This window comes from Anabrus simplex, chromosome 2 (genome assembly GCF_040414725.1).
Source record: "Anabrus simplex isolate iqAnaSimp1 chromosome 2, ASM4041472v1, whole genome shotgun sequence".
Taxonomy (NCBI): domain Eukaryota; kingdom Metazoa; phylum Arthropoda; class Insecta; order Orthoptera; family Tettigoniidae; genus Anabrus; species Anabrus simplex.
Genome location: NC_090266.1, coordinates 960,508,169 through 960,532,765, shown reverse-complemented (window position 1 = coordinate 960,532,765; position 24,597 = coordinate 960,508,169). Strand labels below are relative to the sequence as shown.

The 24,597-nt window shown below is 37.8% G+C and overlaps 1 protein-coding gene across 1 annotated transcript in view; it reads left to right on the top strand.

Moving 5' to 3' along the window:
- The window catches only part of LOC136863220 (methionine aminopeptidase 1), a 405,036-nt gene that overhangs the window by 311,490 nt on the left and 68,949 nt on the right, over positions 1–24,597 (top strand). The window contains exon 7 of the mRNA XM_067139589.2: positions 14,956–15,099. Coding sequence (XP_066995690.1) covers positions 14,956–15,099 — 144 coding nt within the window. The remainder of the gene's footprint in view (positions 1–14,955; positions 15,100–24,597) is intronic.

Below are 24,597 nucleotides of genomic sequence, written 5' to 3'. Positions count from 1 at the left end.
CTCTAGATTTTTCCATTCAACACAGAATGAAATTGTGAACACCATTTCAACACACTGATATGTCTGCGTTGACATTCATTAATCAGACACTGTCTATACAATTTCAAAGTCAAGGAATATGAGAAGTTTTCCCAAAGACAACATGTTAATCCTTTAAAATCAACAAGGGGACTTTCAACAATGAAATTGTGAATTTTAAAAGGACAGAAGCAAGATAATTTTATGACAGACACTTTACTGAGTGTTTTCATATGATGCTTGTTATTTCAATGTTTTGTGAATTGTATATGGATATGACAACAATAGGTCGAAACATGTACTAAAGAAAATTGTGAGTATTGAAAGGTGGACCCAAAAATCAAAATTTGCAAGAATAGAAACCAAGAGAATGTTCTTGTAACCCCAGATTGAAACACTACTTAAAGGGAATCACGTTTCAAGTATCTAACACAAGAATGAGATCAGGATATAGAAGTCAAAACCAGAATCAGTATTGCAAGAAGAGTTTCTGAAATTGAACAACTTGTGTGCAATTGATTTGAAACTTGTTAGCGTGCCGTGAAGTGTTGTGTGTTTGCTGCTTTATGATGTGGAAGGATTGATGCACCAACTCCAGGGCTTTGAAATGTGGATGTTTTGCATAATGTTGAAGATCCCATGTGTAAGATACTCAATTGTACAGTGAAATCATGTGTCTTAACCTTTGCAAAACACAGAAAAGCAGCCTATTTTGATTAAGTCTTCTTAAATGACCAATACTGCTTGATTAAACTAATCATAGAAGACAAGAAAAAGAAAAATGTAGGCAGAGAAGATTATCCGGGGTGCGACCTCGTACAATGATTTGACATCCATGACATGGTAATCCTGATACAGGAAGCAAAAAATAAGAAAAAAATTACTCTACGTTCCATGAGGCGATGGCACCCGAAGAATGTATTTAACAGGTAAGTTAATTATTTTCTTTATATGCCGATCTGCCAGAATTCAGAGCTGAAAGGAGGTCTTTATGGTAGTAGCATACATAACATACCAAGTCAAACTGCATGGCGCAACAGCCCCCGAAGGCCAGTGGATTACGAGGTATCATATGGTCGGCATGACTAATCCTTTTGGCCGTTATTCTTGGGTTTCTACACTGGGGCCGCTACCTCACCGTCAGATAGCTCCTCAATTGTAATCACGTTGGTTTAGTGGACCTTGAACCTGCCCTCAGATCTAGGTATAAATTCTTCACCTGGCCGGGAATCAAATCCAGGACGTCCTGGTAAGATGCAAGCACTCTACTCCTACACCACGGGGCCTGTCAAATTCAAACAGTTGTAAATATTACAGGCTATATCAGCCGGGCTGAGTGACTCAGACGGTTGAGGCACTGGCCTTCTGACCTCAACATGGTAGGTTCGGTCCTGGCTCAGTCCGGTGGTATTTGAAAGTGCTCAAATATGTGGGCCTCGTGTCGGTAGATTTACTGGCACTTAAAAGTAGTTAGTGAAACATAAATCAAATAACATTAGACTATATCAGGATTTGATCAAAGAACTGTTGTAGTTGAGGAGGCGAATTGCCTAACCAGCAGCATCACGCTAGATCTTTAAACTGGAAATTTTCAAGAGAAGTTGAACAATTCCTAACAAGTGAGGATAATTAAAAATAGGAGAGGATTTCCACCAATCAATACTTATTTATTGCATACATTAAACTACAGGACCGGTTTCGACCTCATGTTCAAGGTCATCTTCAGCTGAACCATATATACATATTAATATAATGAAGCTTTGATTAAGATTGTGGTGTTGAAGGAATGCCATATGATGATGATGTACATTTAGTTACATACAAATGGGGCACGTCTTAGCGTGAGCTGGCGTATATGTCATTCTGTGCAATATTGCAACTGTATGTCTAAAATGTTGAAGGTCTTAAAACTAGTGTATAAAACACGTCTTTTCCTAAACTAACTTATATATATGTACAAGATAAAAACATTACATAAAAACACTTCATGTACATGAACATTCGTTCTTGCTTGGTGGTCAATACATCGACTAACTTCCGTATTTAAGTCTTATTCACAGTTGTACACTTCAGCTGCTATTCTTAGAGTTTGTAAAATTGCATGGATAAAAGTTTTGTCTTCCTGTGCGTATGTGAGATAAAACACTTTCAATTTAAAAAGGGTGCCAAATGTATGGATGAAATTCAAGTAAAATATGTTCAGCTCTGCTGTGTGTGTTGCCCTTTTATAAGAACCAATTCATGTTTTCTTATTGGCGTCCGTAAATTTGGGTGACATTGGTTTCAAAGTAGTGGCTCCTTTCCCATTTGTAGCTGTGCAATGATGTTATGTTAATCTGTGGAAGATAAGATTGAGTTATAAGTGATATTGTGCGGAGGAATGTCTAAGGGTTATGTGTGTGAATTGGAATATGTACTTACTGTTGTTGGTGTAGCTGAGTTGTGTTTGACATGCGAGCTTGTAATGTACTACTTCGTGTTCTTCTTGCACAGAATGACATATACGCCAGCTCACGCTAAGACGTGCCCCATTTGTATGTAACTAAATGTACATCATCATCATATGGCATTCCTTCAACACCACAATCTTAATCAAAGCTTCATTATATTAATATGTATATATGGTTCAGCTGAAGATGACCTTGAATATGAGGTCGAAACCGGTCCTGTAGTTTAATGTATGCAATAAATAAGTATTGATTGGTGGAAATCCTCTCCTATTTTTAATTGTGCAATTATCAATACGGAAATGAAGATTATAGATTACGAAGTGAGGATAAAACAACATGAATAGGAACTACAATATTTTTAGGTGTGCAAACCTTTTAACATCCCAGCATATCCAGCAGACAGTTTGAGTCTACTTCAAGTTATCTTAGCAAAATGAACTCTTGAAATGTCACAAAATCTGATTTAAAAAAAAATTGCACAAATAACCACAAAATATTCCCCATCTTTTATGAAAAATGCAAAATATGATCTTAAATACTTTCCATAAGGGCTGATTGCAGAAACAGTGACTAGTTTTAAGCCTTACACAATGTCTACCTAAACAACAACTAAGTAATGCACTATTTTCCATTGCATAAACAATGTTGCATTGGTGTTTAGCAAGACATCATTTAAGTTTCATTGTATGTTGAGTATTCAGCCTGAAGGCTGGTTTGATCCTCAACAGTTCTGCCATCAGCTGACATATATAGCCCAGGAATCATTGAAGCGGCATACAAGGAAAATGAGGAGTGAGGTAGTTTTCTGTTGCTTTCCTCATCGAGGCAGCCGTTGGTTATACATATCAGTCTGCTGAGCCCACTGAAATGCATACGACGACTGACCCTATGAGGTATATTTTCACACCATTCATAACAGGACTGGCTACATCGCTTGTGCACATATTGTCAAAGCCAATTATGACACTTAGACAGGTCCATGAGAATAAAAAGTTTGCTCTAGCCTATACCAGAAAGAAATAGTGCACTGTAAACACTTTGTCTCGCCAACAAGGGCGCTGAGTTTCAATATTGGTTTCAGCATGGAAATAGAAGTCTTTCATACTACCCCATGCCTGTAGCAACGAATGAAATTCGTCGGTGTGCACACCAAATGTTAGTCGGCTGTTGTCTGTCTTACATATTACACAATGTGGCTATGCTTGAGCATAACTTGTCCACAGAGGACAACATTGCTTTCCCCCTCTGTTCTGCTGTAAAGCTTTTCCACCCTGATTTCCTTCCTGTTGTCCTCATTTCTTACTCTTTCCTTTCTTTCCTATCACACTAAAAAAAAAAATCATTTTGCTGGCCTGGATTTTATTCTACTCTCTTCTTGTCAGTGTCCAGGTCTCTGCTGCGTATGTCAGTATTGGGCAGTGGGACATCATATACATCACCTCTTTATTCTTTATTTGTAGTTCCTTTTTCCACACCAGGTTTCTCTCACTCTGGTAGAATGCATTTCCCTCTTAAATCATTTTACAGATCTCCATGTCCAGCCCTGAATCCTGCATCCTGAATTCTGCTGCCCTAGTACTTGAAGCTCTCCACAATTGCAAGGCTTTGTCCCTTTATTTTTATAATTCCTTTCCCCTCTATAGTCAGCAACATTGTCTTACTTTTTTCCATGCTGATTTTCATTCCACAATTTTCAATAATCTCACTCAAAATGTCTAGTTGCCATTGTACTTCCTGTCTGTTCACTCCTCACACCACAATATCATGTTGAACCAGCACTACCTTCAGCTCCTTCTTTCCATAACTTACCTTTGTCTCCTTCTTTCATCCATAACTATTATGAATAACAGTGGTGACAGCACACTTCCTTGTTGTAGTCCAGTTTCATTCCAAAACCACTCTGTCCTCCCCACATGTGTGTGGACACTGCTGCAACTGTTATGATTTGTTTTCCAAATCCTTTATACCTTCGGTCATGGTACACTATCGTAGGCCTAAGCCTTTTCTAAATCATGGAATGTCATCACCATATCTCTTCCATATTCCCAATGTTTTTCCATTAACTGCCTCATACTTGAAGAGCCTAGTGTTGATCTTCCATTTCAAAAGCCATATTGCTCTTCTTGTAATTGTCCTTCCACCTTTCTTCTCATTCTCTTTTCTTGTACCCTTTCACATATTTTTGTTACCTGATATATGAGTGTAATTCCTCTATAATGATCACATATCTTCTTAAAATATAGGTGTTATTACTCCTTTACTCCAGTCATTTGGTACCAATTTTTGTTTCAAAATAATCTAAATAGCCTGTACAGCCAATGTACAACAGGTTCTGCTGTTTTTATTATATCCACACAATTCATTCAATCCTACTGCTTTTCCCACTTTCATTGGGCAGCCGTTTCCACTCTTTCCATTATGAGTTCACTCTCGGTTACTGTCTCCTCACACTCTGCCTCTATCATCTCATCTGCACTCCTTGTCACATTCAGTTCATCTAAGTAATCCTTCCATCTTTTCCTCATCACCTCTGGTTGTGTTATCTCTCCTTCCTTTCCTGTCACCTTCTTTATGTAGACTGTTTATTTTCTCTTCCTTGCAACATCCTTTTACTGCTGTATATAGCCTTTTCCAACTCTCGCACAAATCCTTCCCAGCTTTTAAAAATGTGTTGTTTTTTTTACTACTACTTTCTTGCACCTTCTTTCCATTTCCTGACACTTTCTTCCATTTTATCCCTGTTCTATACTTGCCATGCTTTCTTCTTATATTTCACTGCTTCCTTTACACTTTCATTCCATCAATATTTTACTCTTTCAGGTATTCTGCCACATGCACTTTCTACACAGCTTACAGATGCCTTCTTCAACATGTCCCATTCCACTTCCACACACTCCACCTCAGTTCTTGGTATGTGTTGTTTCTGTTTATATTGGAGTTTTTATTTTAATTCCCTATCTTTTACATTCCATACTTATATTTTTTCTCTCATTTCTTTCATTTTCATTATTTTTCTTGCTTTCATTTTTGCTTCTACTACTGTTGGGTCTCCATCAAAGGCTACGTCTGGCAAGTCTGTTACATCTAACAACTATGTACAGTTTTCTCTTTCCCATCCATATCTTGTATTATTTCTAACATTCTTCTTCCTGAACCAGTATTGCCAACACTTACGGCCCTCTTCACACGGAGCTACTCAAAGGAAACTGGAGTAGCGTGGACACTAAGAGACCGAGTAACTAGGCTACCCAGGTTGCCCGTTCTCTACACACGATCCACGCAGTTTTGAGTAGCGGACATGTGATATAGTCATGAATGGATGGGAAGCATGTCAGAACAGAACAAATACGCGGTAGGAGATCAAGTAACTTCAGGTATAAATGTACTACTCCATAGTGTTATTGGCTTTAGTGATCCTGCTGGTTTACTCAGTGTTATCTAAACTGTATATGCTGGCAGGAACAGTGATGGAGGGATATTTTGTGCCTCAGCTATGAAGCACTGGATTACCAATCAAGGACTGAACATACCATTGCCTTTGCCATTACCAGATCAATGACTGACTTACCTTACTACTTCGTCAGAGATGAAGCCTTTCCATTGTCACCATATTTACTGTGACCATACCCCCAAAGAACTCGTGATAATGTTGAAAGAATTTTTAACTACGGACTGAGCAGAGAAAGAAAAACTGTGGAATGTGCTTTCGGAATGATGGCTGAAAAATTTGAAGTGCTGAATACTGCTATTCACTGCCTAATTCGGAAACTCCGTTTGCATTCTTCACAACTTTGTATAAAATAGATCTGCCATATACTCCACAACCATTGGACAGTTCTGAAACTCACACCATCACCACCAAAATACAGCAGAGGGAGCGTGAACGACATGCTAGGGCTACTCAAATGAGAAATTATTTAGCCACCTATTTTCTCACTCCTCCAGCTTCCCTTTCATGGCAGTGGAAATGTTGTACATAAACTTACTTTAGTTTCATCGTACTGATTTGCTTTTATGTAATTCATTACGTTTACACTTCATTTATTAGGAATGGCTGTGGAATAAAGCATTGAACTAAAACTGACACTACCGAGCTCGATAGCTGCAGTCGCTTAAGTGCAGCCAGTATCCAGTATTCGGGAGATAGTATGTTCGAACCCCACTGTCGGCAGCCCTGAAAATGGTTTTCCGAGGTTTCCCATTTTCACACCAGGCAAATGCTGGGGCTGTACCTTAATTAAGGCCACGGCTGCTTCCTTCCCACTCCTAGCCCTTCCCTGTCCCATTGTCGCCATAAGCCCCATCTGTGTCGGTGCGACGTAAAGCAACTAGCAAAAAAAAAATTGACACTATAGTTTCAGTTTCTGTTTGTTTCCTGTTTACACTTGTTTTTAATAAAGAAACTATCGTGTGCTTACCTGTGAGTTGAACTACATTTGCCACCTCACTCCAAGCTCTGTTAGGGACATCTCGTCTTGAGTACCATTTAATTTTGTAATTATAGTGCACAGGATGCTTTTCAACTTCGCTCACGAATTTCAAGTCGAAAACTTGCTCTCCCATTTTGTCTGAATCACGCTACTCAAGAAACTGGAGTAGTGAGTAGTTCGGTCTTCCAGTCTCTCTGACTCCAGTTGCGCCATGTGAGTGCTGCCATTGAAGTACACAAGCGGCGTTGCATGGTCGCCCAGTTTCTTGGTATCCAAGCTACTCCAGTTTCTTTTGAGTTGCTCCATGTGAAGAGGGCCTAACCCATTTCTTACACAAAAATCCACAACTTCTCTGCCCCTTAATTCCTCTTTCCATATCAAAAAGGCCCAGTTACTTCTTCCATTCCTTTTCTGTTGCATCCCACCATTGCATTAAACTCCCCCTTGACAGCCACTTCCATGTCGTTTATTTCTCTCTCTAGTGTTTCCGGGAATTTGTCCATATCATCTTCTTTGGATCGAGTCTCGGGTACATACACTTGGATGAAATCCTTCCATTCTCTTTCTTTATCTTGATTGTTCTATCAATTATGTAGTCCACTGTATCTACATACTCATCCAGGGTCTAGTTGGTTATTATCTGCACTCCATTCTTTGCCTTATGTCCTCCACTGCAGTAGAGAATGTATCCCTTCCTTAATTTCTTCTTTCTTTTGCTTCCCCACTTAACCTCACACAATCCCATTGTAGCTATATTCTCCTTCTCCATATCATCATTCACCTCTTCTGACTTTCTAGTCTGTAACATGAGGTTTCATATCGTTATCTATTGGTGGCCCACTTATCACAGCTCCCCCAGCATAAGAACGGTGCTTCGCTTCGTAGCCATTTCCGAGGTTGATTTAAAAGTGCCATTTCATTTTAGGCAGTTGTTACGATGGGGCTGACACCCCCAAAGGCATTTTAGAGCTACTGCCAGCAGGTGATCAGGTTGCTTCCTGCATGGATTTCAGATGCCTTCTGCTGCCTCCCCTAACTAGGGGTCAGGCGCTACATGATGGGTTCCAACTTCATTTCCTACACTGAGGAGACCATCACCCCTTCTGAGGAAACCCGTCTGCCCGAAGCTGTTGATCACCTCATAATATCATCGAGAGTTATGCTACTTGCCACAGTATAATGAAGTGTAGCTTGGCTTATAGTGTTGTCGTTACGGTGTGTTTTCTGTAAATATAAGCAGCCTAGGGAAGAAGAAACTACAGTACTGTGTAACTGAGCAAGTTGGCTGCGAATTACGAGCAAAGTAGATACAGGCTTATATTGTGGAGATTATGGTTTTGAGCCCCACCATCAACAGCCCTGAAGGTGATTAATCTGCAGTTTGCCTATTTTCATGCCAGGCAAATACTGGGGCTGTTATTAAGTCCACGGCCGCTTCTTTCCCAATCCTTGCCTTTTCCTATCTCATTGTTGCTGAAAACACATCCCAAATATGAAGGAAAAAAAAAAATAAAATAAAAAAAAAACTAATTCTGTCCTTTTCAATACAAAAATCTATCTATTCTTTTTTTTCACACAATATTTTGTTTTATTTTGTTTCACCAGTTCATTCCTTCTTTTTTTCCCATTGCAGATGATGCACACTTATTATCCCTTATTGACAGTCTCACTACGTCGAGCAACACAGATTTCCACTTTAAAAAAGTATAAGCAAGTTTTATGTTAACTAGAAGAGTTTTAGACGAGAGGATTTTTCTACCTCAACATTTACACTGTTTTAAATATGTTAATCATGCATTATCTTTTAATTCTGCATGTTTTTCAGGGTTTTTATTTGTTTACACAAGGTAACATGTAACATTTTAGCTTCTACTGAAGATGGCCTTTAGATAGGCTGAAACGTGTTTAGACTTTATCCCATCCAGTATACAGTAGATGGATTTTTGTATTGAAAAGGAGAACAGTATAAGACTTTATTTGTAAAGTGATAGCCGTCAATACTGAATGAGATTTATAGCATGCAATATAATGCCCTATGATCGATTGGTTACAGGTTACAGACTTTGCAACTTTGTAGAGGAAGTGTTGGTAATAGTCTTACCTAGCACGTCCCATGTTGAGTATCTGTTGCCATGTTGGTGTGCCAGCGGGGATACTATATTCTAATACAAGAAGTCCTCAAAATACCTCCATGTGCCTGAATGCACGTCTGAACACACTACCTCGTTGATTGTTTGACATGTTTGAACAGCTTATTCCATACACTGGCAACGTACTGTGCTGTCCGTAATGGCATGCCTGACTCCAAATTTAACCTTAAGTATGAACTCTCCCCCATTTTAGCTAGTAACTAAAACAGGCGTAGCTCGTAAATGATTGACCATGGGTCACATTAATAATTAAACTTATGTTTTTATGGTCCAATTTTCAATACTATATCATGCAATTTTTACATTACATTCTTAATCTTGGTTGGAATTAGTTTCAGCCTTGACTAGGCCATCATCTGCCATACCATAAAATTGTACAAATACATCAAATGACTGAAACAAATGCACAAACACAAATGACATTAAAAGGTAATAAAATTGAACTATGTGCACAACACGTAAAATGAAATTAAAATAAGACTCTAAATTCCTTGGATGCGTTGCATCATGTTAAAATGTTAGTGTTTCTAGTTAAAATATTCTTGAAAATGTTGATGGAGGTTGTAAAAAATGGCACACGAAGATATGATTAATTGGCAGTTCATAGAATGCAGTTGGTGGAAATTCGCAATTCAATGTGGTGTCCATGAAGTTGACCTACATAAATGGGAGAGAGAGTGCTAATCAAATGGCATAAGTTATATGAGACTTACCGTACGCTACGACATGTGGTGCGTGGCCTGCTGTGTGCCTTACTAACAGGGAGGAGTTGAGATTGGATCATGAGGTTCAAAGGGAACACTGAAAGGCAAAGGGTGGGACAAGGAGAGAGGAGAGGGTGGGGTAAGGAAGGGTTTTAAGGCGAGGCTGAAGGATGTGGGAAAACAGGTGGCTGCTGGGGGAAGGTGTTGTGAATAGAATGAAAAATTGAATTATGACTTTTTGGTTTGATGTTTCTAAAAATAGGAATTAGAAGGTCAAACAGAATGTTTGGCTTTTCAGAAATGTCATTTTGATTTTAATTCGGCTTAAAATATTGATCTGTATGTATGAAGCAGCTTTCTGTAATATTAAGGAGGGGTATTTTTTTCATGACTTTGAGAATTTCCATATCATTTCGTATGTCTGTGAATTGGTGATTATAGTCGTGCGTATGCTGTCCTATGGCTAAAAATCTGTTGTATTTCAGGGCATTAACATGTTCTGAGTATCTTCTTTAAAGCTCCTCCCATTCTGTCCAACGTAAGAAAAATAACAACTGTTGCATTTAATCCTGTACACCCCTGACTTTGATGAAAAACTATTGAACTTGTTTATGGATGTGGCATTATGCAAGATTTCTGCATTCCTATTATTGGTTTTGTAAACTACTTTTACATCATTCTTTTTAAAAATGTTGGTGACTTTAAATTTCGTTGTTGAACGTGGAGGTAGAAAAAGGGGAATTGTTTAGTTTATCTTTTTTCAAAGTAGTTAAGGGGTGATATTTATATTTATTGATTATTCTTTCAATAAAGAACTGTTGTATCCATTAGATAATCTTGCAAATAGTGCTCAATTTGTTTTTGAGGTCTCTTTTTGACATTGGAACATTGAAGGCTTAGTACACCATGCTGTTGTATTCTGCTCGTTTGTGAATTTGAGGGTGTGAAGAGCTGCTACCACTCATTAATCTAAATAACATTGATCCGCATTTAAAATTCACACTTGAATCCGAAATTGGACAAAAGATTAATTTTTTAGACTTAACTATTTTCAGGCACTCAGGCTCCTTAATATATAAGGGGTGTACAGGATTAAATGTATGTTGTATGTTTAGTCATCAGCCCGAAGGCTGGTTGGATCCCCAACAGTTCCGCCATGAGCTGTCATAGATGGCCTAGGCATCACTGAAGAGGCGTACTAGGGAAATGAGGAGTGAGGTAGTTTCCCGTTGCTTTCCTCACCGAGCCAGAAGTTGCTATTACATATCAGTCTGCCAAGCCCACTGAAATGCATGCACCAACAGACCCTATGAGCAATATTTTCACACCATTCATAGCAGGGACTGGCTGCGTAAGGAATGGCATTACTAGCATCGCTCATACCTCAGTCACTTTCATTTTGTCAAAGCCAAGGATAAGACAGAGACAGATCAATGAAAGTAACAAAATTGCTCTAGCCCATACCAGAAGACTTAGTGCACTGTAAACACTAGGTCCCGCCAGCAAAGGCATGGATTAAATGTAACAGTTGTAATTTTTCTTACGTTGGACATATTGGCAGGAGCTTTAATATAAGATACTCGGAACACGTAAATCCCCTGAAATACAATAGATTTTCGACCGTAGGACAGAATACACATGACTATAATCACAAATTCACAGACATAAAACAAGATATGGAAATTCTCAAAGTCATGAGCAAAGGACCCCTCCTTAATATTACAGAGAGCTGCTTCATACATATAGATCAATATTATAAGCCAAATGAACGATCTTAAGGACATTTCTGAAAAGCCAAATATCCTGTTTGACCTTCTAATTCCTATTTTTAGAAACGTCAAACCAAAAAGTCATAATTCAATTTTTCATTCTATTCACAGCACCTTACCTCAGCAGCCACCTGTTTTCCCACATCCTTCGGCCCCGCCTTAAATCCCTTCCTTCCCCCATCCCTTCCTTTCCCCGCTCTCTCCTCTCTGCTTGCCCCACTCTTTCCCTTTCCGTATTCCCTTTGAACCTCATGACCCAATCTCAACTCCTCCCCGTTAGTAAGGCACACAGCAGGCCACGCACCACATGTCATAGCATATGGTGAGTCTCGTATAACTTATGCCATTTGATTAGCACTATCTCGCCTTTTAGTTCATTAATTTTGATTATCATTTATTTAGGTCAGCTTCATGGACACCACATTGAATTGCGAATTTCCACCAACTGCATTCTATGAAATGCCAATTAATCATATCTTCGTGTGCCATTTTTTACAATGTCCATCAACATTTTCAAGAATATTTTAATTAGAAACACTGTGATGCTTGGGACATCACTGCATGTTTTCAATTATTGAACTATATAATTAATTGATAAGATGTATATATTTAATCACTGATAGGTCATGTTTAAATTAATATATATATATATATAGGGTTTTTATCATCCATTTCAATCATCATTTCATTTCTTTGTATCATGGCTATAACGTATTCTGAACGAACAAATTATTGGGTAAAGTATTTCAACATCATTCATATTAATAACTTGCAGTAAATTTTCCAATAGCCGTTGTGAGGTGTCCAGAGTCAGCAGGCTAATTTCAGCCCATTTCCAGGAAAAGTACGTCATCTAGGTTATGAGAGACCTTACCCTCTCTACCTCATGAAGAGACAGTTGATACATTATAAACGCGCACTTTTCGAACTTCGCTACCTGACGCTTTATTTCAGTGGGAAAGTTCAGCCTATATGAAAGGACGTAATGAAGCAACGTGATGGATTCACAGCAATACATAGGAGAAGGGATGAGACCTCGAATCTTACTGGACCATGTGATATGGCTGATGGAAGGAGACTTTTGAACGGATATACTTCGGAGACAAGAGCTGGAGAGGACATTCTGATTCTCACTCCTGGAAGACACTCTTACTACGATTCTACGTCCGCACATTGGAGAAGATTTTAACTTAGTTCACTTCGCATCTGAGTAGTACTGTAGGATACTACTCAAAAGTTACTCTCATTGGGACTTGTTATCTCAGTGACGAGAGGTAGTCAATGGGAGACCGGTTTTGACTAGTATAGGGAAGGAGAGCTTTTATTATGAATTTAGCTACACTACTGTTCCATAATACGGAAGAATACAAGTGTATTCTCTCCATGAACATAACCCATGGTGGTTTTGCATTTAAAATTAGGGCTCATTACGTCTTGATGTAAGGAGTGAAGTAGGAAGTGTTAAAGGCAGGAAAAGCATAAGTAGGACTGGAATCCAACAACAGATGAGGCAGCCGGTACAAGAGATCCACCCATCATCAGCTTCAAGATAACAGAGTCTACATATGGTAAGCTAAAGGCATAAGTTACTGCAAGTCTTCGCGCAACAGTTCATTTTCTTAGAGTTAATTTCATTCAGTTTTTCTTTTGCTTCCGTAAGTTCAGATTCGTTAATACCCCGTTACGTCACGTTTTTCATCCTAATAAATTGCTGTTTTAATTTGTATGTTCTGAAATTATTATTAATGATCCTTAAATTCCAAGTTAGTGTACTTAATGATTTGTCTCCCATCACCCTACCCCTGGGAGTTTTTTGAGTCTCATTACGTATTATTATTATTATTATTATTATTATTATTATTATCAACTTTCGTTTTCAAGCCATAAGCTTGAAAGCTGACGCTCATGGTATACTGTTTATTGAGAAACAATGAAATATCATTTATTTATTTTAATATTAAAGTGACCCGCCACGTCATATTTTGTCAAACATCTGTGGGCCGAGTGGGTACGTCACAACACTAACATTTTAACATGATGCAACGCATCCAAGGAATTTAGAGTCTTATTTTAATTTCATTTTACGTGTTGTGCACATAGTTCAGTTTTATTACCTTTTAATGTCATTTGTGTTTGTGCATTTGTTTCAGTCATTTGATGTATTTGTACAATTTTATGTTATGGCAGATGATGATCTAGTCAAGGCCGAAATTAATTCCAACCAAGATTAAGAATGTAATGTAAAAATTGCATGATATAGTATTGAAAATTGGACCATAAAAACATAAGTTTAATTATTATTGTGATCACAATTCAGTATGGATCAAATACCATGAAATTTATATCCTGTGATCATGGGTCATATGTATATTGGGACTTCTTTTGTTGTTTTCGTGTGTGGGTGGAGTAGTGATGATTGTTAGACTGACAGTATACAGTGTACCGGGTAAGTTGTCTGTGCGGTTAGGAGCGCGGAGCTGTGAGCTCGCATCCAGGAAATAGTGGGTTCGAACCCCACTGTCGGCAGCCCTAAAGATGGTTTTCTATAGTTTCCCATTTCCACACCAGAAAAATGTTGGGGCTGTACGTTAATTAAGGCTACAGCCGCTTCCTTCCCATTCGTAGGCCGTTCCTGTCCCATCGTCGCCATAAGACCTGTCTGTGTCGGTGTGACGTAAAGCAAAAAAAGGAAAAAGATATACAGTGTGTTCCCAAACATGTTGGAGGGGGAAGTGGATATATGAATACTGCAAATAGTCTTTTTGATTATTCTCTCTTTTGTTTATTGTTGTATTTTTCCTGTCTGTTCTTATTTCTTCTGATGTTGTTAGTAGTATTCCTTATTATTATCATCCCAGACAGATTTAATGTTTATAATTAGTCATCTTGTGGATATATTAATACCCCCCCCCCCACACACACACACACACCCCGATTACTTACAACATATTTGGGGACACTCTGTATACTGTCAGTTTAACAATAGTCACTACTCCACCAAGTTATGAATTAATCCTTGGAATGCTCTTGCTCTCCATAGGTTCAAGATGTGGAGACATTTACCTCCCTTCAGACAGTGTTGTGTGTCACATGGTCAATATGATGTGTTGGTGGTGTATTTCGTTGTTGTTGTTGTTGTTGTTCCTTTATTTTGTATATAACCCTGTTCCAGAACCCTCATGCAAAGGATGAAACCCATGATTTGAATCATGGTCCATGAAAGATCATTTTTGTATAGTTTTTAATTTAGACAATATTTACTAGGACCTTGCATATGACCCTTTTGAATCATGTTTTTTTTGTGTATGTGTGTTTTTTTTTTCAATTATTCTCTGTAAGATGAAAGTGTTAATGGTTTTATTTCAACAAAGGAAAAGCCATAGTAATTTTGTTTTGACTTAATCGTGAAGTAGGGAATTTTTCTTATGTTCTAGTTAAACCTGGCGAGAGATACAGAGAAATTGGCACAGTCATCCAGCGGCATGCACAGCAACAAGGATTCTCAGTGGTACGCAGTTACTGTGGCCATGGTATCCATAGGCTGTTCCACACTGCACCAAGTATTCCACATTATGCCAGTACGTTATGGTTAACGCAAATAGTCTTTTTGATTGTTCTATTGTTTGTTTTTTGTTATATTTTTCCTGTCCTTATTTCTTCTGGTGTTGTCAGTACTATTCCGTATTATTATCCTAGAGAGATCTAATGTTAATATTTTCAGTAATCCTGTTTAAAACAATAATTTTATATGAATATTTTTACCTCTCTTCAAGTGGTAATGACGAAGCTCCAATGCTTGTCCCTGCAGCAGCCATTGCAATTTCACCTCTGCTTCTAACCATGTCTACTAAACGTGGATAAACAGATGTTTTCCCACAGCCTCATGGAGCACCTACAGAAATATACCGTATTTACTTGCGTATTTGACCCCTTTTTCTTCCACTTTTACAGCCAAAAAAATTGGGGGGGGGGGTCCAGTGCGCAGTAACCTCAAATTTTGTGCAGTGAACACATGGCTTCTAGGCTATAAGTAGCAATAAATTATACATGTGAATATTCTACACTATTCTTTAACAAACTTATGAATGTATTCGAGTTACATTGGCTATTTTTGTTGGAAGGCAGTATTTCTAAATGTAAAAAGACAATAGATGGTGAACATGACTTTTAGGCCTACATATAAAGTAAATATAACCAGTTTTAGTTACTCATATCACTTAATTCATTTCATCTCATTAATTCCTCTGATTAGGTTGGTGTCAGGAAGGGGATATGATCATAAAAACTCGCTACGAAAATTCATCTCACTTCATACTCCACCTCGTAGAGAAAAGGGATAAGCGTATTGTATTATCATGTGCAATATTGATAGAGAAGAACTTAATGGCCAGCCATTTGTCTCTGTCATTTGAGCAGTAGGCCTTCCACACAGTAAACCTGAGTAAATCTAATGCTTTCAATTGAATTATCGTCTTGTGGATGATAGGAAAACTTAAAACGGTCCACCTTTTCAACTTCCCTGCTACCGGCATGTCGTCATTCCAAATGACGTTATCTTCACTGCCATCTCGTCAGCCATGCATCGAGAAAATTCGAGGTCCCGTCTTCTTGAAAATTTAAAAAATAGTTTTGTTCCAGACTGTAGAGTCCAAACAGTGAAAATCTATTCCAAAATGGTTTCTGGAGTTTTTGTATGTGTAGCAGAAGCCACTCCTTCTGAATAAAGACGTGCTGCAGAAAGCGTGCCAAACTACCAGCTGATAACTAGCGTATGTTGTGAGTTGTACTTCCGAATGCAATACATAGTGACTGGAAGTGTTCTTTGCATAACTGCGACTATTGAAAGCCAAACCCTTATTTTTAATTATATTTCATGCTTGTTTTCCACATTTATCACAACAGGATTTACCTAAACAGCTGTAAATGAGATAAGAGAGATCGCATTGTTTAGGTGAGATATGCTATCAAGTGCCCCCATAGTGTCAGAAGTTCCACGATGGGAAGATTAAAAGTAAATAACAGGAAAGTTTACCGCATGTATGGATATCTGCAAGTGTGGCGGTAATGCGTTTTATTATCATAATGTTTAATTTTCTGCGATTGTTGTCTCCATTTTTTATTAACGCATAGTATGTTTTGTTTGGTGTGTCCAAAAATCGTTAAGTGGGGATATAAAATTATTATTATTTGTGGGGCACGTTAGCGAGTGAAACAATAGTTATCATTGGATTGTTTTTATCACGTTTTAAACCTGCTTCTAACAAAAAAATCCCTTTATTGGCCCGAGTTACGTGATATTAAATGTTCACTTTGTTAATGATCCTGCATGCTATATTCATAGCAACAACCGTGAGTATTTCTTAACTAAAATAAACTCGTTTCCTCATCTCGAGGTGGTGAAGCTATTTTCAGACAGGCCTCCAATGGAAGGGAGTTGCATGTACCATTTTGACTGCATTTCACCTCCTGTTCGTAAATCTTTGGCTATGCGGTACTGGAAATCAAACTCAGGCTCGTGAGAACAGCAGGTAATTGTGCTAACCATTACGCTGGTGAACATTCTTAACTACAAAACACATAGACAGACATGAATGATGTGTGCTTGCAATGCCCTGACACAAAACTACTCGCCTATTTGTGCGACGCCAGCAGAGTTGCAGTAGGCCTACGCTTCAGAGGCGGACATATCTTAAATACGAAACACAGATGTACCACGTGATTTCGAGTGTTTTCATTGCGTGGGTCGTACGGACGAAACTATTCACAAATTTATGCAATGTCATCAGAGCTGCAGTAAGGCTTGTACCCGCTTCAAAGCAGAATCGTTGTTCTTCTCTGACGGATTACGTTGGGGAGGGGAGGGTCTTGTATGCAAGATTTTTTTTATCATTTTCTTTGTCTCGAAAATCCAGGGGGTGTCTAATATATGAGTAAATATGGTATTTATTCTGATTGACAGATGTAGAAATTGCATGTAATGTTTCATCAAGAGCTGTGTGCTCCGAGTTGAGTTGGATGTAGGTTTTTACACATCCCTGAGCATTCGAAGCAGGCAGTGCTGATGTATTTGGCCTTGAAAGAAAGTAACTGTTTGCAGTGGCAAACCAAGCTCTTTGCATGAAAACCTGTTGGAATTGAAAATTATTTCAATTTCATTTAATGCCATTTGTTCGGAGCATGTACAGTCATTGGTCTCAGCAATGTTTTTGAATAAGTATTTGTTGAGGCATTCCATAAAGCTAAAAATGAGGCTGATTCACAGTCACAATATATTTAAGCATATACTGTATTTACACGAGCCCGACTCGTTGGCTGCATGGTCAGCGTACTGGCCTTCGGTTCAGAGTGTTCCGGGTTCGATTCCCGGCCGGGTCGGGGATTTTAATCGCTTCTGATTAATTCTTCTGGCTTGGGGACTGGGTGTTTATGTCCGTCCCAACACACTCCTCATCATATTCAGACAACATACCACACTACCGACCACCACAGAAACACGCAATAGTGATTACATCCCTCCATGTAGGATTATTGTCAGGAAGGGCATCCGGCCGCAAAACAGGGCCAAATCCACATGTGTGACACAGTTCGCACCCGCGACCCCACAGGTGTGCGGAAAAAGCAGCAGGAAAAGAAGAAGATACTGTATTTACACGAACAATCCTCGCTGTCGAACAATCTACACACCCTAATTTCAGGAAGGATAATTTTGAAAAAATGAAATGAACTAAAATTCCTTCCAGCAAAAGAGTAACATAGGCATAAAGAAACATTTCATATCACTCCTTGAATTCTACGTGGTCTTCACCCAAATATGAACATGACGGATATAGCTGCTTTGCCTGAACATAATATGAGATGATAAAAATACATTATCACTGCTATAAAATATATTTGCCATGAAAATTAGCAAGTAGGCCTTCTTACGTGACAGGTATTTCATTAATCTGACTGCCAATAGGCTCGATTTGCTGTAGATCGGATGATTCTTTGTCTCTTGCATCACTAGAATCCTCTCCTAAATTACTTACAAATTCATCACACTCCACGTCTAAAACACTTCTCACACGCAATCTCTTTTTACTCAGAGAGCAACATGGCCCGTGGTGGATAATTCTTTTTGTGCAATGTAAAAACTTGAAACAGACACACCTGCGAACTTGTTTCTTAGTTTGTTAGTTTGTTTAGTTAGTTAGTTTGTTTGTTAATTCAATGTCGTAGGGATGCAAAAATGTGACATTGAATTACGTGATTTTGAATTAACCGCCAACTCGTAATTCAGAAATGCCAACCCTTGCCGCGTCACAAAATGTTATATAACCCGTTACTGCATGCAGTTAACATTGATTCACAGTTTAAACCTTTCAAATGCCACGGAAATAAAAACTATTTCCAAAATGTATCCAACAAGGTGCATTTACTGTATTCAAATAATGCACTTGGATAACTCACTGGCAAACATAACCTCATGCAACGAAAGAAAAAAGAGAGATTCAAAGCCGAAGAGAAATCTATGCTGGCTCCCCTGTGCCAGTGCTTTATTCATTGGATTACTGTACTGTGTGCATTTTAGATGGCTTGTATTTCATTTTAGATGGCTTGCATTTGCACGGAAAGTAGCTGATGCCCTTAAAACACTGTGACTTATCAAACATTCCTGGCCAGAACAGGTAACTGGGAGTGGAAAAGGGATAGGGAGAGAGGGAGGTGCTTAAGGCGGATCAGGGGGGCAATATGGTTGGGGCTTGTAGCGTGATAGGGTATTGTGCATAGCGTGAAATATCGAACGCCTGTTTGAAAATTTGATGTTTCTGGATAACTTAACCATATTGCTTCCCTGATCCGCCTTAAGCACCTCCCTCTCCCGCTATCCCTCCCCTTCCCTCCCCACTCTCAGTTACCTGCTCTTGCCAGGCCTACACACTTCAGTTTGCATCTCCTCTCTACATGGTAAACTACTCAGCACTCTGAGCAAGGTGAGCCTCTATATTTATCCACAAAGGTCATTCTTTTGCCTTGGCCCATTAAGCCTTTATATTTAAAATAGGTTTTTTCTTTTATTCATCAGGCTTCACAATTCCATATTGAACTGAGAAACCTTAGCCTACATTAAACAGCATACCACCTTATTATGTACCTGTAACAAAAGTATTGGAAGATGTTGCTGAGTACAACAGCAGCACTGCTATTTGGTTCTTAAGTAACACCACACAAAGGAGTAGATTATGTGTCCAACAGGTTTTTAAAGTGTACACCAAGTATTTATCACATCCTCAACCTAGCACTTGAAAGTGCTTTATCCAAAGAAGACTATTACATGATTCACATGTTGTAAAAATACATAGCCACACTCAAATGTACAACATTCACACAAGACTTTTACATGTGCATACACGTTGCAAAAGCATGCTAAATATTTTATAAAACCCTCAATTTTAAAATGTGAAACGGTTGTCAGAAATTTTTTTTTGTGTGTCACTATGTTTATACATTGTTATCATAATCTATTATGTATCTTGTTAGTTTTGTAATTTAGGCTGATGATAACGCTTTAGAAATGTGTCGAAACCGGTCCCTTGAATAAAAACGTGTTGTAAACACTGTCCTGTTCAACATACACTTTGTATTGAAAAGGTAGAAACTTCACTGAAATTTCAACTTTTGTGATCTCAGTTCAATACGGAACCATAATAAGGTTTATAACTTTAAACCCTACTATATTTTCAAAAATTTTGGAAAACAATTGTGACAATTATGTAGTGAAGTAGAGTATCTCTCATGAACATGGAAATACTTAATGTTTTTAATCCTGGAACATATTTCAACATTTATATGAATGCTATACTGCACCATGAAATATCTGTTAAATGTCTGTAAAGCATTGGTTACTTTGTTGGGCAGATTGGCCAGAATTTTTCAAAACTTGTAGCGATGGCCTGTGAATGAGGTGCTGGGGTCTGTTCATGGCCACTTTTGTTCCCCTACAACTAGAATTCTCTTGCTGCAGGAGAAGCAGTACCTTCCTCCTTAAGCATCCTTCACCATAAACAGGTCCCTTGGTGGACCAACAAATTTTGCAGCAGCCATGCATGGTCACTGACTTGCCTTTAAGCATTATCGTTGGAATCCTATGGTGGCAAACCATATAACATTTAAGTGCCTACGTGCTAAATCCCATTTTTTGACTTGAGAGTGTAAGAAAGCTATTTTGTAAAAGTAGGAGTCTCTTTTATTACATGTTATGAGTCTCATTATGATAGCCGTATTGAAGTACAGAATGTAAAAGTTTCAAACAAATTTATTTAAAAAAAAAAAAACACCATTCCAATACTTTACAGTCTGTAAGTTTAAGATACAAATATTACATATATGTTAAAATGGGACATGTTTCTCTTAGGCTTTGTAAGCATCTTCAGCCATACTTAATCTAAAGCTAAGTGAGGGCCCTGAACTGGGTTCCTCATTAAAGTATAATACATGCTTTAATACAAGATAAAACACTTATAAAAATCTAGTCTGTGGAGAAAGCGATGCTTAAATGCAACTAAAATTCAATAATGAACTTGTCATAGTATTATATGTACATGGAATGAATACTAGTGTTTGTTTAAAAAAGTACTAGTTGGTTATTTGTAGAACAAGACATAGTCATAATGATCTGACATACATTTGGATTGTACAGATTATTTGATATTAATGAAGCGTGGATTAATTAAAATATCGAAAAATAAATCTTCGAACGTTGTTGATTGAGAATCAGGGACGTAGAATTACAGTAGAGTTGTTAACTTCAAGTGGATGCGTGATAAGGTCAAAAGGCGCTTGAAGCATCAATATAGAAGTGTTGTGTCTCCTAGAATAATCTTTGTAATAGATTGTAGTCGTGAGCTATGTAGCGAAGATTCAACAAATAGGGTGTTCAATAAAGCCTTAGATGTGGGTGAATTCGCAATGTAGCGCGTGTAGAAAACTTAAATGTGTAAGAAAATAAATGTAAGTTTTGAAACATAGAGAACATTCTATTAATGAGTGGAAGTTTAAAAACGCTTACCCCTAGTGTTGACAGAGAGGTGACTAGCCTTGTTGGTTGTTTAAGACGATTTGGCAGTTGTTATTCTACTGCTACGTGTATGTAGGGGGTGTGTCTGTGAAGGCAGAGAATGAGTCAGAATAACTTAATAACTTAAGAATAACTTAAGTAAATTCAAAATAGAACAATTCATCAATCTACTGAAATTTGTTCTAAACAATAACTTTTTCACTTTTAACGACAGAATCTACCATCAGAAGGGCCTCGCAATGGGCGACCCAATTTCGGGTATTCTTGCCAATATTTTCATGGACAACCTAGAAACGACTAAGATAATTAACAGAATCAATGGTCTTCAATTGTGGCTGAGATTTGTAGACGACACATTTGTTATCATCGACAAACATCAGAATAACAGTGATAATATATTGAAGTACCTCAATGACCTTGACAGTAATATCAAATTCACTAAAGAAGACGAATCCAATAATTCTTTGAATTTCTTGAATTTAAATTCAACAAGGGCTAAGGATAAATTTATATTCCAAATTTACAGGAAACCTTCGTCCGCTCTGTTGACTATAAAGAATGATTCTTTGCATCCACATTCTCATAAGCAGGCGACTTTTTACAGTTTTATTTCACAGGGCTCTAAAAATCCCACTTTCTAATGCTAACAGAAAGAAAGAATTTGGTTACATTAAAAATTTAGCTGAACTCAACGGCTACAAACCAGATATGGTCAATAAAATTATAGGTAAAATCAAACTAAAGGCCGCTTCAGAATTAACTCCCGAAAAACCCAAAAAACAAGTTTTGCTGCTTTTACCTTTACTAACCCGGCTATGTACCATATAACCAATCCGCTAAAGAAATACGACGTCAAAATCACATATAAAACTTGTGACACGAATTGTAATATATTTTTTAACTCCAATACCATAAATTCAATACACAATAAATTTTCGAATTCCAGAATTTATAGACTCAAATGCACCCAGTGTAACTTTACGTACATAGGACAAACCGGACGCAGTTTCAAAACTAGATATTTGGAACATTACAATGCCTCAAAACATAGAAAATATTCCGCTATGAGCAATCATATGAAGGGTACTGGCCATAACTTTACCACGATTGAACAAGACCTTCATATTATAAAACTCGTCAACAAGAGTAAACTGATGACTGAGTTTGAAAACGCTTACATTTTTCTAGACCAGCATTATAACATTAATAGTAATCTAAACGATGTTCTTGACACAAATAGCCCATTAATTGAACAAATCCCTGAATTACTCACAGCCTTCAACATAAATACAAATAATTTCATGAAAATATTTAATTATAAACATGTCAACATTTTCCCTAATGCAATAGTAGCCACTCCCAAGTTACCGATTCACGCCACACCCCCTCCGCCTACTCCCAATGTCCTCAATGCTCTGCCTACCTACCCTCTCCTGACTCATTCTCTGCCTTCACAAACACACCCCTACAATACACGTACCAGTAGAATAACAACTGCCAGATCGTCTCAAACAACCAACAAGGCTAGTCACTTCTCTGTCAACACTAGGGGTAAGCGTTGTTAAACTTCCACTCATTAATAGAATGTTTCCTATGTTTCAAAACTTACATTTATTTTCTTACACATTTCAGTTTTCAACACGCGCTACATTGCTAGAGTCGAGGAATGGTATTAATACTCATGGTAGTCTATATAGGTTAGGTTCTCTTAAAACTCATGGTAGTCTATATAGGTTAGGTTCTTTTAAAACTGTATTGGTGAATAGTGTTAATGTGCAAGGTACACAGACTAGATTAGATTCTTATCAGATCACTAAAATCAATGAACCTGTAGAAACAAAAATATCTATTAGTAGGTCTATTGGGGAAAATGACATCCAAGATACTAAGAAAGCACCATGGTTAGTTGAACACTTTAGAGGATACTATCAAAATGTAAATTGACTTCGAAGCAAACTAACTGAACTTAAAATTTCTTCATGTTTAGCTGACTATGACTTCATGGTATTAACCGAAACAAACTTAAATGATGAAATTAGTGAAGTGAAACTCAGACTCGAAACGTATTCAATTTTCAGATGTGATAAGTCTTCATTAACGAGTACGAAAGCATCCCATGGGGGGGGGGGGGGTAATGATCTGTATTAACAAGAGGTTTAAACCTACTCTGATACCATGCATTAACACAGTTGAACAGTTGTTTGTGTCCCTGACTTTTAACACCACGAAATTAATCATTGGTGCTGTATACATCCCACCCAGTCTCCTGTCCAAAAATATTTCGAACGTTGCAGTGCTGTTGAAAAAATTGTGTCAAATCTTGACAACCATTTATTGCTCATTGTTGGTGACTACAATCTACCACATCTTAATTGGATAGTAAATGAAGAAACATCTTCTGGCCTTATGTCAGTAGGTAACCACACTATGCAGTCCAGTTTAGTTACAGACACTTTTTCTTATCTCTGCTTAAATGAGATTAATGCTGTCCCAAATTTTCTGAATCACTTTCTTGATTTGGTTTTCAGTAACTCCAGTTCCATTGAAGTAAAATCTAGTAATGAAATCATTGTCCCCCTCGATAGACACCACCCAGCATTAGAGATTTCTTTACCTATAAATGAGCTATACAATTCCTTGCCTGCTGATAGTTTTTATTTTGACTTTTTAAATGGTGATTATAATGGACTAAATTATTATCTGTCACAGTCCAGCTGGAAGGAGATGTTTCAAAATGTATCTATTGATAAAGCAGTAGAAATCTTCTAGTCAGTACTACATTATGGCATGGAACTTTACATCCCTAAACGGAATTTTAAGACTCCCAAATTCCCAAAGTGGTTTAATCATAAATTGAAGTCCCTGATTATTGAAAAGAAGAAAGCACACAAGCGATACAAAATATCAGGTCTCAATAGTGATTATCAGCATTTCTCGAAATTAAGAAATGAATGTAAGTCTAAATCTAAATCTTGCTATACAATGTATGTCTCCAACTGTGAATGAAGTATTACTTCCA